This window comes from Anopheles stephensi (assembly GCF_013141755.1).
Source record: "Anopheles stephensi strain Indian chromosome Y unlocalized genomic scaffold, UCI_ANSTEP_V1.0 chrY18, whole genome shotgun sequence".
In the NCBI taxonomy this organism is placed as follows: domain Eukaryota; kingdom Metazoa; phylum Arthropoda; class Insecta; order Diptera; family Culicidae; genus Anopheles; species Anopheles stephensi.
This window is the reverse complement of record NW_023404989.1, coordinates 7,437-22,800: the sequence shown is the minus strand read 5'-3', so window position 1 is coordinate 22,800 and position 15,364 is coordinate 7,437. Positions and strand designations below refer to the sequence as shown.

The window sequence follows — 15,364 nt, the reverse complement described above, 5'->3', positions numbered from 1 at the left end:
GAAGGTAATAACTTCAGAGAAACTTTTGAAGAAGCAGAGCTGAATTTTTTAGAATAAACTCAGCGTTGCCTTACTTCTTATTCTATGGTAACGCTTCAGAACCACTCAAAATGTTAATTGATACTGGATCTAATAAAAATTACATACATCCAAAATATGCAAAAATTTCACACAAGGTTGATAAACCATTTTTCGTATCATCCGTAGCAGGAGATATTAAAATCGACGCTTATTCAAACCATATTCAGATAAAATGCTAAAATTTTATCATTTAGAAAATTTAAAATCGTTTGATGCCATAATTGGACACGATTCACTAAAGGAAATTAAAGCAGTAATTGACACAGCCAATGAAATATTAATCATTGATGGCACACATGTCATTCCATTACAACAATACCAACTACAGGAAGTAAATAAAATAAACATTCGTGATAATCATCTGAACCAAAACGAAAAAAGAAAGCTACATGACCTATTACAGGAATATCAAGATCTTTTCCAACCACCAGATTTGAAACTACCTTGTACATCGCGAGTAAAAGCGACAATAAGAACAAAAGATGAATCACCAGTTTATAGTAAAACGTATCCCTATCCCCAAGCACTTAAAGGTGAAGTTAACAAGCAAATTGAAAAACTCCTAAATGATGGAATCATCAGACCTTCGAAATCCCCATACAATGCACCAGTGTGGATTGTTCCAAAAAAACTGGATGCTGCCAATGAAAAAAAATATAGACTTGTCGTAGACTACAGAAAATTGAACACTCAAACAATAAGCGATAAATATCCTATTCCGGATCCATCTACTGTTTTAGCCAATCTAGGTTCAAATAAATATTTCACAACTCTTGACTTAGCGTCAGGATTTCATCAAGTACCTATGTCGGAAAATGATATCGAAAAAACTGCATTTTCAATAAACAACGGAAAATATGAATTCGTACGCATGCCATTTGGTTTAAAAAATGCCCCTTCAATATTCCAACGCGTCATGGACGACACTTTAAGGGAACACATCGGAAAAATTTGTCACATATACATCGATGACATAATCATTTTTAGCAAAACAGTTGAAGAACATCTGCAAAATTTAAGAATTGTTCTAGAAACTCTGAGAGCCGCTAATTTCAAAATACAACCGGATAAATCTGAATTTCTAAAGACAGAAGTTGAATTCCTCGGATTCATAGTCTCAAGTGAAGGACTTAAACCAAATATAAAAAAGATTGAAGCCATAAAAAAATTCCCAGAACCACAAAACCTTAAAGAACTAAGAAGATTCTTAGGAATGTCAGGTTACTACCGCAGGTTTATTAAAAACTATGCACAATTGGCAAAACCCATCACAAAACTCCTAAGAGGGGAGGATGGCCATCGCCAAATTTCCAAACATGAATCAAAAAATTTCCCTATTAAATTTGATCAAACCGCAAAAAACGCATTTCAAACCCTTAAAGACATAATATCTTCTAATGATGTTTTAGCTTTTCCAGATTTCCAGAAGCCATTCGAACTAACAACAGATGCATCGGAAAAAGCACTAGGAGCTGTGCTTTCACAAAAATGTCACGACGGTGATAGACCGATAACCTTCATTTCTCGTACTCTTTCCAAAACAGAGGAAAATTATGCAACCAACGAAAAGGAAATGCTTGCCATCGTTTGGGCACTACAAACATTGAGAAATTTCATATACGGAGCTAAAATTAATATTCATACAGATCATCAACCATTAACATTTGCTTTATCTCCGCAGAACAACAACGCAAAACTGAAAAGATGGAAATCTTTCATGGAGGAACACGATTACCAATTATTCTACAAACCCGGAAGATCAAACGTTGTAGCAGATGCACTTTCCCGTATACAACTAAACTCATTAACGCCAACTCAGCACTCAGCTGACGAAGACGATCATTCTTATATACCTTCAACAGAAGCACCAATTAATGTATTCCACAACCAACTAGTATTTAAAATTGGAACTAATTCTTCATACCAATTAATTACCCCTTTCCCAAAATTCAGAAGACATATTTTTATTGAACCAACATTTACTTCTGATTTTATCAAGGATAAATTCAAAAAATTAATCAATCCAAATGTAATTAATGGAATTCACACAGATGAACAAACAATGGGAATTATCCAAGAAGTTTATAAAACTCTCTACAATCCAAAAACAATCAAAGCTAGATTTTCCCAAAGACAAGTACAAGACCTATGCGATGAAGAAACACAAATTGAAGAAATCAAGAATATTCATAATTTTGCTCACAGAAATGCTAAGGAAAACTCATTGCAATTTATAAAAAAATTCTACTTTCCCGGAATGAGAAAAAGTATTCAAAACATTGTAAAAAATTGTGAGATATGTAAAACAGAAAAATACGAGAGAAAACCCCAAGAATTTATACCAGTAAAAACACCAATACCGACATATCCTGGAGAAATTATCCATATTGACATATTTGCTTATAACGCAAACTTTTTATTTATCTCATCTATAGATAAATTTTCAAAATACGTTAAAATACGACCGATAAAATCGAAATCAATCGCTGATATAAAGGAAGTTTTACTACAACTCCTATATGACTGGGACTTACCAGCTCAAATTGTAATAGACAACGAATGTACGTTTGTCTCAAACGTTATCGAACAATCAATACTAAACCTAGGAACAAAAATATTTAAAACTCCAGTTAATCGTTCAGAAACGAATGGACAAATAGAACGTTGCCATTCAACAATTAGAGAAATCACTAGATGCACAAAAAAACTCAATCCAGAGATGAGCATTATAACATTAGTACAACAAGCTGTTTATAAGTATAATCACAGCATACATTCATTCATAAAGGATACACCACGAAATGTGTATGTAGGAGAAATATCAAACGATCCGCTAGAGAGATCAAGAATAAGAGAAAAAACAAATGAAAGAATACTACAGATATTCAAAAAGAATGAAGAAAAAATCAAAGATGAAAAATATAAGGATTACGTAGAAAACGAATATGCATTCGAAAAGAAAAAGACGAATAACAAACGCGAAAGTCGTTTTAATGCAGTAAAAGTAAAGGAGAATCATCCAACATATATTATCGATTCAAACAATCGAAAAATACATAAAGTAAACTTAAGAAAGTAATGAAAAAATATTAATACTTTTTCAACATTGTTTTAACTATCGTTACAGAATACTTACGATCCTGTTGATCAAACTAATTTTCGCAGACATAAACATATATGATTTAAATAACAATCCATTAGCCATAATACCGATAGGTAAAGCTAAGATTCAAATTGGATACGTAAGAACAATACATCCAATAGATTTAACTGATATAAACGAAACAATAGAGAAAACATTACAAGATAGTCCAAATGGAAATTCTACTGAATCTATCGAAAATTTGATCAGCATAAAAGCTAGCATGCTAAAGGACACTTTTGCGAAAATCAAACCATTTGTGAAAAGACAAAAACGATGGGACACGATAGGAAAAATTTGGAAATGGATCGCTGGAACTCCAGATGCAGACGACCTACATGTCATAAACTCCACAATGAACTCCCTGATAGCAGAAAGCAACAAACAAATAATAATCAACCAAGGCTTCAACGACAGGTTGAAACAAATAACTGATGTCGCTAACCAAGTCGTAAATATCGAAAACGAACGCTATGAGTCACACCAAGTGGAAATTCGGAAACTTATTCTACTTTCCAACATAAATATGCTACAAGAAAAATTGGATGTCATAGAAGACGCTATACTGTTAGCTAAAAACGGTATTCCGAGCAGTAAGCTACTATCCCTTGAGGATCTGACATCAATAGAACAGTTTCTTGAGAAGAATAACATTAAATACAACACACCGGAAGAATTGCTAAGGCAATCAACTGCCCAAGTAGCAGTAAATGAATCTCATATACTATACATGCTAAAGTTCCCCAAACTATCTTCAAAAATCTACGAGTACGAATACATTGACTCGATAATACAACACGATGCACGTATAATCGTCACACAAAACTTTATATTACAAAATCAAACCCACGTATATTCCATGACAGAGAAGTGCCAACAACAAGAAGATGTTTATATATGTCCGCAAATCGGCATACAACAACCCACAACATGCATTCAACAAATTGTGAGAAGAGAAGATTCACAATGTGACTACGAAAAGATTTATAGTCGAGGCTTCATAAAAAGAATCAAAGACGACACAATACTAATCAACGACGCAATAGCAGAAATCGCATCAAACTGCAGCAAAATGAACCAAGTACTGAACGGTTCCTACGTCATACAATTCGAAAATTGTAACATTATCAGTAATGGAGAAATTTATTCAAACGACGAAGTCACCATTCCTGGTAAACCATTCAAATCAACAGCAGGAATCAACATCGATAAGGGTGAAATCGAACATAAACCGCCTCTCCAACTCGTACAAAAACTCACCATAGAACATAGAGAAAAACTAAAAAGTATTAACTTGCAGAATGATTCTCTAAGATGGAAAATTAATGTATTCGGAGGAACTTTTGCATTCATATGCCTATGCGCATTTATAATCTGTTTATTCTTCCACTTCAAGAGAACGACGATAAAAGTAAACATGACTCAAGCGAAACGACCAGAAACGTTCGTTAGCAGACCAACTTCATTCCACGCAGCAACGAGACTTTGAGGGCAAAGTCATTTAAGAGGGGAGGAGTTAAGACGACAGCGCAGTAAGGAGTTAAGACGACAGCGCAACACGAGAAACGCCACGCAGCAGAACGCGCCACCGATAAACAAACAAACCACGCATGACCGATAAACAAACAAACCACAAAGCAGCGCGCACAACATAATTTGCAACGCAGCATTATTCAGCACGCAGCATAATTCAACACGGACCAGCGCACCAGCATCCATCCAAACAGTTCAGTTGATACCCAGACGCTAATCCGAACGGTTATTAACTCCGCCGGTCGATGGAAATAAAGTTAAGTTTTTTTTAAAAACACTTCTCCCGGACACCGTGCGTTAACTCTTTTATACACAAGAAATCACACTGAAAGACAATATACCCACATACATTCCAAATTATAAGCAAATCCACTCCCAAACAGAGGAAATTCAGAAACAGGTAGATAAGATGCTCGAAAATGATATAATAGAACACTCAGTATCATCATACAATTCACCGATTCTTTAGGTACCAAAGAAATCGAACGATGGTGATAAAAAATGGAGACTGGTGGTAGATTTCAGGCAATAGAACAAAAAAATCCTACCAGATAAATTTCCATTACCCCGGATTGACACTATATTAGATCAGCTAGGAAGACCTAAATACTTTAGCACTCTTGACTTAATGTCAGGATTCCACCAAATACCGTTGGAAAAGAATTCTAGACGCTTTACAGCCTTTTCAACGCAAGCAGGTCACTACCGATTTAGACGCATGCCCTTCGGTCTGAACATCTGTCCAAACAGTTTTCATCGAATGATGGCAATAGCTATGGCTGGATTAACTCCAGAGCTAGCATTTGTATATATAGAAGATATCATTGTTACTGGATGCAGTGCACAGCATCATATCAGTAACATAGTTAAAGTTTTTGATAGGCTAAGAAAATATAATCTTAAGCTTAACCCAGATAAATGTTGTCTCTTCAAAACTGAAGTTACCTACTTAGGACATAAAATTACAGATAAAGGAATTTACCCAGATGATTCCAAACACGAAGCAATTAGGAACTTTCCTGTACCAACTAATGCAGACGAATCCAGAAGATCCGTAGCTTTTTGTAACTATTATCGTAAATTTATCAAAGATTTTGCAAAAATTACCAAACCATTAAATAATTTAATTAAGAAAGACGTTACATTCGATTGGTCCAAGCATTTCCAAGAAGCATTTGACACTCTAAAGCAAAATTTATTATCACCACAAGTTCTTAAATTCCCTGATTTCACCAAACAATTCATTATAAACACAAATGCATCAGATGTAGCATGTGGAGTAGTTTTATCACACATCACAGATGGTAATGACCACCCAGTAGCATTTGCCAGCAAAAGTTTCACACCTAGAGAAAGGCACAAACCAATAATAGAAAAAGAACTAACAGCTATCTATTGGGCAATCAATTATTTTAAACCATACGTTTACGGACGAAAATTCTTAGTCAGAACAGACCACCGTCCACTAGTTTATCTGTTTGGCATGAAAAATCCAACTTCAAAACTAACAAGAATGAGATTAGATTTAGAAGAATTCGACTTCGAGATAGAAAGCAAACGTTACTGCAGACGCATTTTCGCTTATAGTAACTAACTCGGATGAATTGAGAGCATGCATACCTAAAACAAGAGCAGAGGTAACGAAGCCAATATTAATGGTGAATACATGAGAAAGAAGGATATTCCTAGACAACAACCAACTACACAAAAAAGGACTGATCAACCTGTAGTATGCGAAACAGATAGGCCATCTGAGACTAGGAAACTCTTGAAAATCAAATCAAGCATTGTAGACAAAAAGATTGAACTCATTGTATACAATCATACTTACAAGAAAGCGCTAGGGAAAACAGTGATACCCATAAAAGAAAAGGCCAAGAATAGTCAAACATTAGAGTTTGCAATAAATGAAATACGCAAAATAGACAGAAGATATAAATGAGACAAGCTAGATATATCGTCGAAAGATAAATTATTTGAGTATTTTTCCATGCAAACAATCAAAGAAGTTGCAAACAGAGCGATTTCCGATGTTAAAATTGTCATCTTCACTCCACCTAGGTGGATAGATTCGCAGAAAGATAGGCTGAGAATAATCTCTGATTATCATATGACCCCTTCGGGAGGACATATAGGCCAATATAAGCTATGCAAGAAATTGAATGAAAAATATAAATGGCATAATATGAAAGCAGATATCCGGAAGTTCGTAAAGAACTGTAAAGCATGCATTAGTAATAAGACGCTTAGACATACAAAAGAAGAAACCGTTGTGAGGACAACGCCTTCTAAACCATGCGACATAATTTCTATAGACACAGTTGGACCATTACCGAAATCAAACGACAATAACCGCTACGCAGTGACTATTCAATGTGACTTGACAAAATACGTAGTACTAATTCCAATTCCCAACAAAGAAGCTAACACCATAGCCAGAGCTCTAGTAGAGAACTTTATACTTACATTTGGAATCTTTTTGGAAATGAAATCAGATCAAGGATTGGAATATAACAATGAAATTCTTCATAAAATATCTGAAATTCTAAAGATAAAACAAACTTGAATTCTAAAACAATGAAATAAACAATAAAACAATTTATGGAACAAAACAATAAAATTCTTCATAAAATATCCGAAATTCTAAAGATAAAACAAACTTTTGTCACAGCATATCATCCACAAACAATAGGAGCACTAGAACGTAACCACAGATGCTTGAATGAATATTTGAGAAGCTACACAAATGAGCACCATAACGATTGGGACAAATGGACGAAATTTCACGAATTCGTATATAATACAACCTTTCACACAGCAACAAAATTTACACCATATGAACTAGTCTTTGGAAGACAAGCAAATTTACCACAAGATATTTACAAAACAAAAGTTGACCCACTGTATAACATAGAGCAATACTATTATGAAATGAAATATAAACTTAAAAAATCAAACGAAATAGCCAGGAAAAATCTCATTGCAGCTAAAGAAAAGGAACAAGCTATACTTAACAAAAAAACCAGCTCAATAATTATCAAGCCTGGAGACCAAGTATATTTAACAAATGAAAACCGAAGCAAGCTAGGTCCAGTCTACATAGGACCTTTCACAGTAATAGAAGTAGGAAATGTAAACTGCAAAATCAAACACAACATTTCTAACAAAACATCAGTAGTACACAAAAATCGTTTAAAACCGACATAGGTGAATAATGTTATTCTTTCGCCAGACCATGCTCAATCATAACATTATTCAACAAAAGAAGGGAGGTGTTGCATCCCTGCTATGCTATGCTATGCTCAAAAACACCTCATGAAAACATACATGTAGAAAGAGAAAGAGAATACTCTGTTCAATTTTTTGGTGGGTCGAGACAGTTTATTGGTTGGCGATTAGCGGGAGACTGATTAATTAGGCTTTGACGCTCGTTTTTATATCCGCGTGACGACACCCATTCCCGAGTGACCGATCGCTCTCTTTTTTTTTTTGTATTCGGGTCACTCTAGTGACACTCATCCTACACGGCCTTTCCTGACCCTACAGACGGCTCGACTGTGGCCAAGGCTTTAACATATCTGCTGAAGTTGTCGTATTCCGCGGGCCTTCTGTCTCGGCATCTACCTTACGCACCTCATAGCGATCATTAGGCATCATCTTTCTCACCTCATATGGGCCATAGTATTTAGGTTTGACCTTTCGACCTACTACAAATTGTGTCACCGGCAATGCAACAAAATCGCCCACTTGGTATCGTTTCGCATCTCGTCTACGCCCAACTGACATCTGTTATACAAAAAAGGCTAAATTTCAAAAAAAAAAATTGCCCGATCCTCGCCATAACTGCTCGCTTCATGCGCGAATGCTCGTTACGCTCTTAGAGCAGCTCAGCACCATACCAGTTTGCCGTAGGAACGAGCAGCACAGCACACACCCGTTCGCTCTCGCTTGCAGTGGCGCTCAAACATTTTCTCGCTTTCCGCAATGTGCCGTGTACTGCTCGAACCATGATCTTCCACTTGAGAGCCCCTGAGTGGGAGAGAGCGAACACACGTGTGCAGGGGCGCTCGAACTGTTTCTCGCGCGCCGTTTTGGTACTGGCATGCAGCGCGCATTTTAAAACCGTCTGGACACCCCTGCAAATTTCTGCTTCTCTCTTTCCTTATTGGCTCTGCCCTGAGCACGCTGAGCGACAGTCGTGTTCTGAATGTGATGGGGGGAGGACGTCCCACGCGCACGGATAAGCCGAGGCGCATGACCCGGTGTTTCAATGCAGATGGTGTTGGAATTGTTCGTGTATTTGCGTGTAGGTGAGCTGCGGTAGCCTGAAGTTTCACTCGGTGATGATCGATTCGTGTTTGCCGCTTCCCGAAACATGTTTTCTGCGAGAGCTGAGGTATGGTTCAGCATCTCATGTACGGCGAAGAGCATCATTTCTCAACTCACAGTCTTGTTTTTTCCCCCTAAAGGAACACTGGCGAACACGAGGAGTGCAACGGAGAGAAAGAAACATGAACGGGTTTGTTAAATAAATAAAAAATCATTCATTCATATCACAATCTAATCCGAGTGTTATTGTTTGCTTTGTTTTGATTTGCGCTGCCATAGCGCCTCTGGCCTATGACAGCTTGGATCCGAAGGAAATGGGTGAAAAAACTACGTGAAACCACGCGTTCGAACTGTTATAATTAGCTAAATCTGCTGCTCTCTAAGGCAAGATTTAGTATCGAGATTTAGGTAAAAGAACTCGAAAACCGCTATAAGCCTGCTATAAAATGTCAGTTGGGCGCAGATTATAATACTTCCTATTCTGCTCTTGTATCTTCGCAATATTTTCTCGTGCAATTTTACGTAAACCGTCACGTTCTTCCATGAAATTACCTTGCATCTCTTCTTCTAGCATCTTGACTAATTCCAATTCATTCTTCTTTTTCATCTTTACGCCTATAAGTACCTCAAATGGTGTCATCCGTATAGCTCTATGCCAACTACTGTTCATAAGTGTCTGTACTTTATCAACGTGTTTAAACCATTCGTCAGGCTTGTCTAATGATAGTTTCGTCAACGTGGGAATAATGGTCTTATGCATGATTTCTACCTGCCCGTTTCCTCGTGGAACTCCCGTCACTATTCTATGTAATTCAATCGTATTATTCTTACAAAATTGTTCAAATAAGCTTGAGGTGAACGCAGTTCCCTGATCACTAATTATTCTCTTAGGATATCCAAACGTCTGTGCTATGACATTCAATTTTTTCACTGCTTCTTCTGCGTTAGTAGATTTTACTGGAAACAGCCACAAGAATTTCGAAAATGCGTCTACCACTGTAAATATGTAATTATAAGACTTTCTTGTAGACGGCATTGGGCCAAGATGGTCAATGTGAAAAGTATCCAAGGGCCCTTCCCTTTCGGAATCGGATACAAGCTACCCTCTCTTTTTCCACGTTTCTTTTCTCCCAATATACACCTCACGCACGAGGCGATACACTTTTCGATCTTTGCTTCTAATCCAGGTGTAAAATACTCAGCATCAATTCTTTCTTTCATCTTCTTGACCCCAAAGTGTCCCTGCTCATGCGCTTCTTTAATTATCTCTACCTGCATTACTTCTGGTACAAGTAACCGCCTTAAATTCCCATCACCTTTATATACTATCCCGTTTTTTACACAATAATCATCCAACTTACGATTTTGTCCAGCTCTTTCAAAATTTTCTGTATCTCGTCATCTTCGCGTTGTGCTGCTGCCACCTTTTTGCTGATTATCGATGAAATCGCCATCACGTTCACGCGCGACAACGCATCCACGTGCTTCATTCTGTCCGCTGCACGATGCTCGATCTCGTACTCAAACTCGGCTAACGCCACTATCCATCGACTGGTTCTCGCATCAGGATTCTTCTTCGCCACCGATTGCTTAAAAGCGATGCAATCTGTGATGATTTTGAATCGCTGTCCCAGCAGGTAACACCGGAACTTTTTCAGGGTCTCCACAACTGCAAGCGCCTCCAGCTCGAACGAGTGGTAATTCTTCTCGGCGTTGTTGGTCAGACGGCTGAAGAAATACGTCGGATGAAACTTGTTGTCGTCTTCTGCGCGTTGCATGAGTATGCCAGCCAGAGCTTCCTTGCTAGCATCGGTATGCACTTCTGTTTCCAGGCCTGGTTTGAAGATACGCAGTACCGGATGTTCGCATAAGGCCGTCTTCAGATCTTCGAATGCGCGTTGTACTTCGTCGTTAGCATGAAAAACTGCATCCTTCTTTAGCAACTGTTATAATGGACGTGCTCTTTCCGCAAATCGATGGACGAATTTTCGGAAGTAGCTGGTCAGTCCATAAAATCGTTGCATCTGCTTTGATGTTTTGGGCATTGGAAAGCCTTTCACTTTTTCCACTTTGCACTCGGATGGTTCGATCTTGCCTTCGTATATGGTGTATCCCAGATACTCCATCCGTCTTTGCAGAAAAGCACACTTTTTCCAATTGAACTCAAGTCCAACCTTTTCTGCAACGTCTAATAAACGCCTTAGGGATTTCATCCCTTCTTTTTCGTCTTTCGAAGGTATGATGATATCGTCCACGAATGTTAATATTGTACCGTCATTAACCAACACTTGTAACATACAATTGATGAACCGTCCGAACGCACTTCCACTTATGCACAGCCCGAATGGCGCACGACAAAATTCGTATTGCCCTTCTTGAGTCACAAATGATGTTAAATGCAGACTTTTCTCCGCGATGGGTACGTGAAAATACGAATTCTTGAGGTCCAACGTAGAATAAACCCGCGCATCAACTAACTTGTCTATCTGATCTTCGACTATAGGCATTGGGTACGAATCGCGCACTATTTTCTTGTTGAGATCTCGGTAGTCGACGCAAACTCTTCGCGTACCATCCTTCTTCGGCACAACCACTACCGCACTTGCGTATGGGCTATTAGACACTCGTATGATTCCGTCGCGTAACCACTCATCGATTTGCTTCTTAACGATTTCCCGTTCCATCGGTGCTAAGCGTCTCGGACACGCGCGCACTGGTTCTTCGTCACTCACGCGTATAATCAGTTCATTATTTCCCGTGGCGATCTTGATCGGGTGGTAGTTAGCTATCATATCACTCACCTCCTCACGGTACGTTGTGGGCACTTCCAACTCGTTGGTTTTTATCTGAATTTCATCTGAATCCACTTCGCTGATTCGTCGTAATCAGGCTTTGTCGTCGTCGTTCCGTTTTCATCGTCACCTCTTTCCTCGTTGTTTTCGTACCTTGTGTCCAGCTTGTTGATTTTAACACCTTCATTGGTGATGGAGAATTTCTTCGTACACAAGAAATCCATCCCGAGCAGCATTGGTGTATTTAATGCGAATACTGGAACTATCACAAAGTTTATATTATACGTTTCACCATCCACGATCGCTGAAACACATACCTCTCCCAATGCTGTCATGCCATTGCCGCCGAGACCGTAGAGGCGTAACGATGACTTCTTCAATTGCTGTTCTTTTCGGGGAATTGACCGGAGCGCGTCTTCTCTTAGTAGTGTTGCTTCGCTGCACGTATCCACTGCCGCATTGTAAACAACTGACCCGATAGTAACCGGAACATTTGGCACGGTGGTAACTACACAAACATTCCTTGGTTCTTCGTTCTTCCTGGTATTCGTGCACTGTTTCGCGATGTGCCCGAAACTATTGCACCGAAAACATTTGGTGCCTTTCGGTTTATTTGGGCACATTGGTGATCGATGGAATTTGTCACCACAATTAAAACAACCGTCGTATTTGTCCGCAACTCGTCTGACCGCACTGCCTTCTTTCTGCACTCGGGGAATCTGGCCATTGTTCTTGATTTTATGAAGATTCATTTGCTGCCGTAACTTCTCGTACACTTTGAGTTGCACTTTCAATTCTCTTAGAGAATTGCACTGCAGAAGGCAAGCTTTATTTCGTGGGTCGTCCTCTATTCCGCGAACTACATACTCACACAGTGACACTTCATCTACTTTTCCTCGCTTACCGATTTCGACCATCGCATACACATATTCCAGGAAACTTTCGTCGTTCTTCTTTTTTCTTTGCCTTAAGAGTTCGTGGATACTAGCACTCGATGTTGTTTCTTCGAACTCTTCGATGAGCGCTGACTTTAGCTGCTTCCATGACGCGACATTTGGCAAGCTCCGCACAAAGGCTTTTGCCGGGCCTTCCAGCAAACGTTTCGCATATACAAACTTATGCAGCTCCGACCAGCAAAACACCTTGCATTGGTCTTCAAAGTCCAAAATCCACGCCACAACACTCTCCCCTTTACCCGTAAAAGGGTTTAGCGCATCCTTCACGTCGTTGAAACCGATGATCACTGTTGCTGGCGTTGCGTCCGTAAAATTTTCCACATCGCCGTATACGGATGCCTCCAAAACGCCATCCGCTTGGTTTTGTCGATCGTACTCGACGATCCTTGCTGCAAGTTCCTCCTTGGTTCCTGACATCGCTAGTCCTCGCGTCTCACACTTCTTCGTCAGCCCCACACGCGTGCACTCGTCTACCAGCGTCGCGATCAACTCTTCGTTACTCATCTTCACGTCCTCGTGCACACTTCACTTTGCTTCCTCACAGGTCACACACACACGTTGTCACTTCTTTTCGATCTGGTACACTACAGTGATATGTTCTGCACGTCGCTTTAATCTTCTTTAAGAGCGCACACACTTCGTCGTCTTCTTTAGATGCACACACTTCGTCGCCTTTGTCGTCTTCTTTAGATGCACACACTTCGTCGTCTTCGTCGTCTTCTTTAAGTGCACATACTTCGTCGTCTTCGTTAGGTGCACACACTTCGTCGTCTTCGTCGTCTTCGTCGTCTTCTTTAACGTTCACACACTGTCGTATACACTTGCGTCTTCTTCTTTAACGTTCACATCGTCGTAAACACTCGCGTCGTCATAGTTTTCTTCGTTATCGTTCACTGCCTCTTCCCGGACGAGCCTCCATGTAGAAAGAGAAAGAGAATACTCTGTTCAATTTTTTGGTGGGTCGAGACAGTTTATTGGTTGGCGATTAGCGGGAGACTGATTAATTAGGCTTTGACGCTCGTTTTTATATCCGCGTGACGACACACATTCCCGAGTGACCGATCGCTCTCTTTTTTTTTGTATTCGGGTCACTCTAGTGACACTCATCCTACATACATTTTAAAAACACGTACGTAGGAACGATCAATCACACGAGAACCTTACGCAACAATTATTTAAACTCAAGCACCCTATACCCCACCAAGAACAGCATATTCAGCTAATTTGACCAAATACCCATTTCAATAAGAACATTAAAAACCGACTAGCGCGCTCGGCTAGCGAGTTGCGCAAGGCAGTACGAAACGCAGCAATCGATCGCACCGCGACCAACTGATCCATAGCGACACATTTTATGCAAGCGCAGCGTTCGATCGCCCCCGAAACAAGCAAATTATTGAATGATTATTTCATATCAGCAGGTTAACGAATAAAGAAACGGAAACGACTCAACCAAACCACCCTAAGGAAAATTCCATAAGTAAATTGATTCTTTTGTTTACATCGAAGCGCTATGCTCTTGCCGTCAACCAAGAAATTGCTCAATAACATAAAAAGTTTTAACCTAACTTAAGGCGAATGAACATACCATAAACTAAGAAATTTTTGGTATAAATAAAACTGTCTTCCCCAGCCAACGAGAGAGTTGGTTCTGGGCTGAGACTTGACGCAACTCAAATCTGACATCCAATTCCTTTCAAGAGCTTTGAGAGTCCCCCTACCCAAGGTAAGGCCTCAAAGGCTCCAACGAGCCAGTAAGGGATGTTCCTTCTGAATATCTAGAGTCGCCTGGCCGACTCTACGCCGATGAGCTTCGAGTGTCCCCCTGCCAAAGGTAAGGCCTCGATGTCTCCAACAATCCAGTAAGGAAGATTCTCATCTAGAATCTTCAAAATTGCCTGGACAATCGATAAAGGGAAGAATTGGTTCGCTCAGCAAGTTTCTGTTCGTCACTCTGGTCGAAACCCAAATGAACCACGTAAGTACGGCGCGACTCAAATCGCATATGCGCAAAGCCCCGTCGTAAAAGACCGACCGATCCCGCGTATCACATGGCGACCGTATTTCCTCCATATTACATGGCGGCCGTGATATTAATCTGCAGTCTTCGTGACGTGAAAAGTGCTGTGCATAATAAGGTACTTACTTTTCCAAAATGAATACAGTATAAAAAGTGTAGTGCTAATACGTGCAATGAAAAGTGCCATAAATAAGCAGAGACAAAAACTGCAAGATGGATTCATCACAGTTAAGCAATCAAGTAAAGCGGATTAAGTGCAATGAAAAAACCAAAACAGTGAGTTTTGTACACAAAATGTGAATCAAAGATATCGATCATAACCGAGAATGCCCGGGATAAGGTAAAGTGAAAGGAGGAAATGCCTTTTGAATTGTGTACAAAGACGATATAAGATTTCAAAGTGACGAAAAATTTTGACCATCGTGACGAGCGAATAACCTGAACAATCGAAATGTGAATAAGTTAAAAATTCCTGTAAAAATAAACAAATTAAAAAAAACGCATGTGAGGT

The 15,364-nt window shown here is 39.4% G+C and overlaps 1 protein-coding gene across 1 annotated transcript; it reads right to left on the bottom strand.

The window, feature by feature from the left end:
- Positions 1–12,030: 12,030 nt before the first annotated feature.
- Positions 12,031–12,825, bottom strand: LOC118515155. Its single transcript, XM_036061860.1, has 2 exons — positions 12,195–12,825; positions 12,031–12,139 (listed from the first exon to the last, which is right to left on the bottom strand). Exons 1-2 carry the CDS (start codon positions 12,792–12,794, stop codon positions 12,122–12,124), a joined length of 618 nt encoding a protein of 205 aa, XP_035917753.1. The 5' UTR covers positions 12,795–12,825; the 3' UTR covers positions 12,031–12,121.
- Between the last annotated feature and the right edge of the window lie 2,539 nt (positions 12,826–15,364).

What these genes read in the sequence shown, in the direction of transcription:
- LOC118515155 (XM_036061860.1), bottom strand. Translation starts at nt 12,794, where the DNA reads ATGGTCGAAATCGGTAAGCGAGGAAAAGTAGATGAAGTGTCACTGTGT.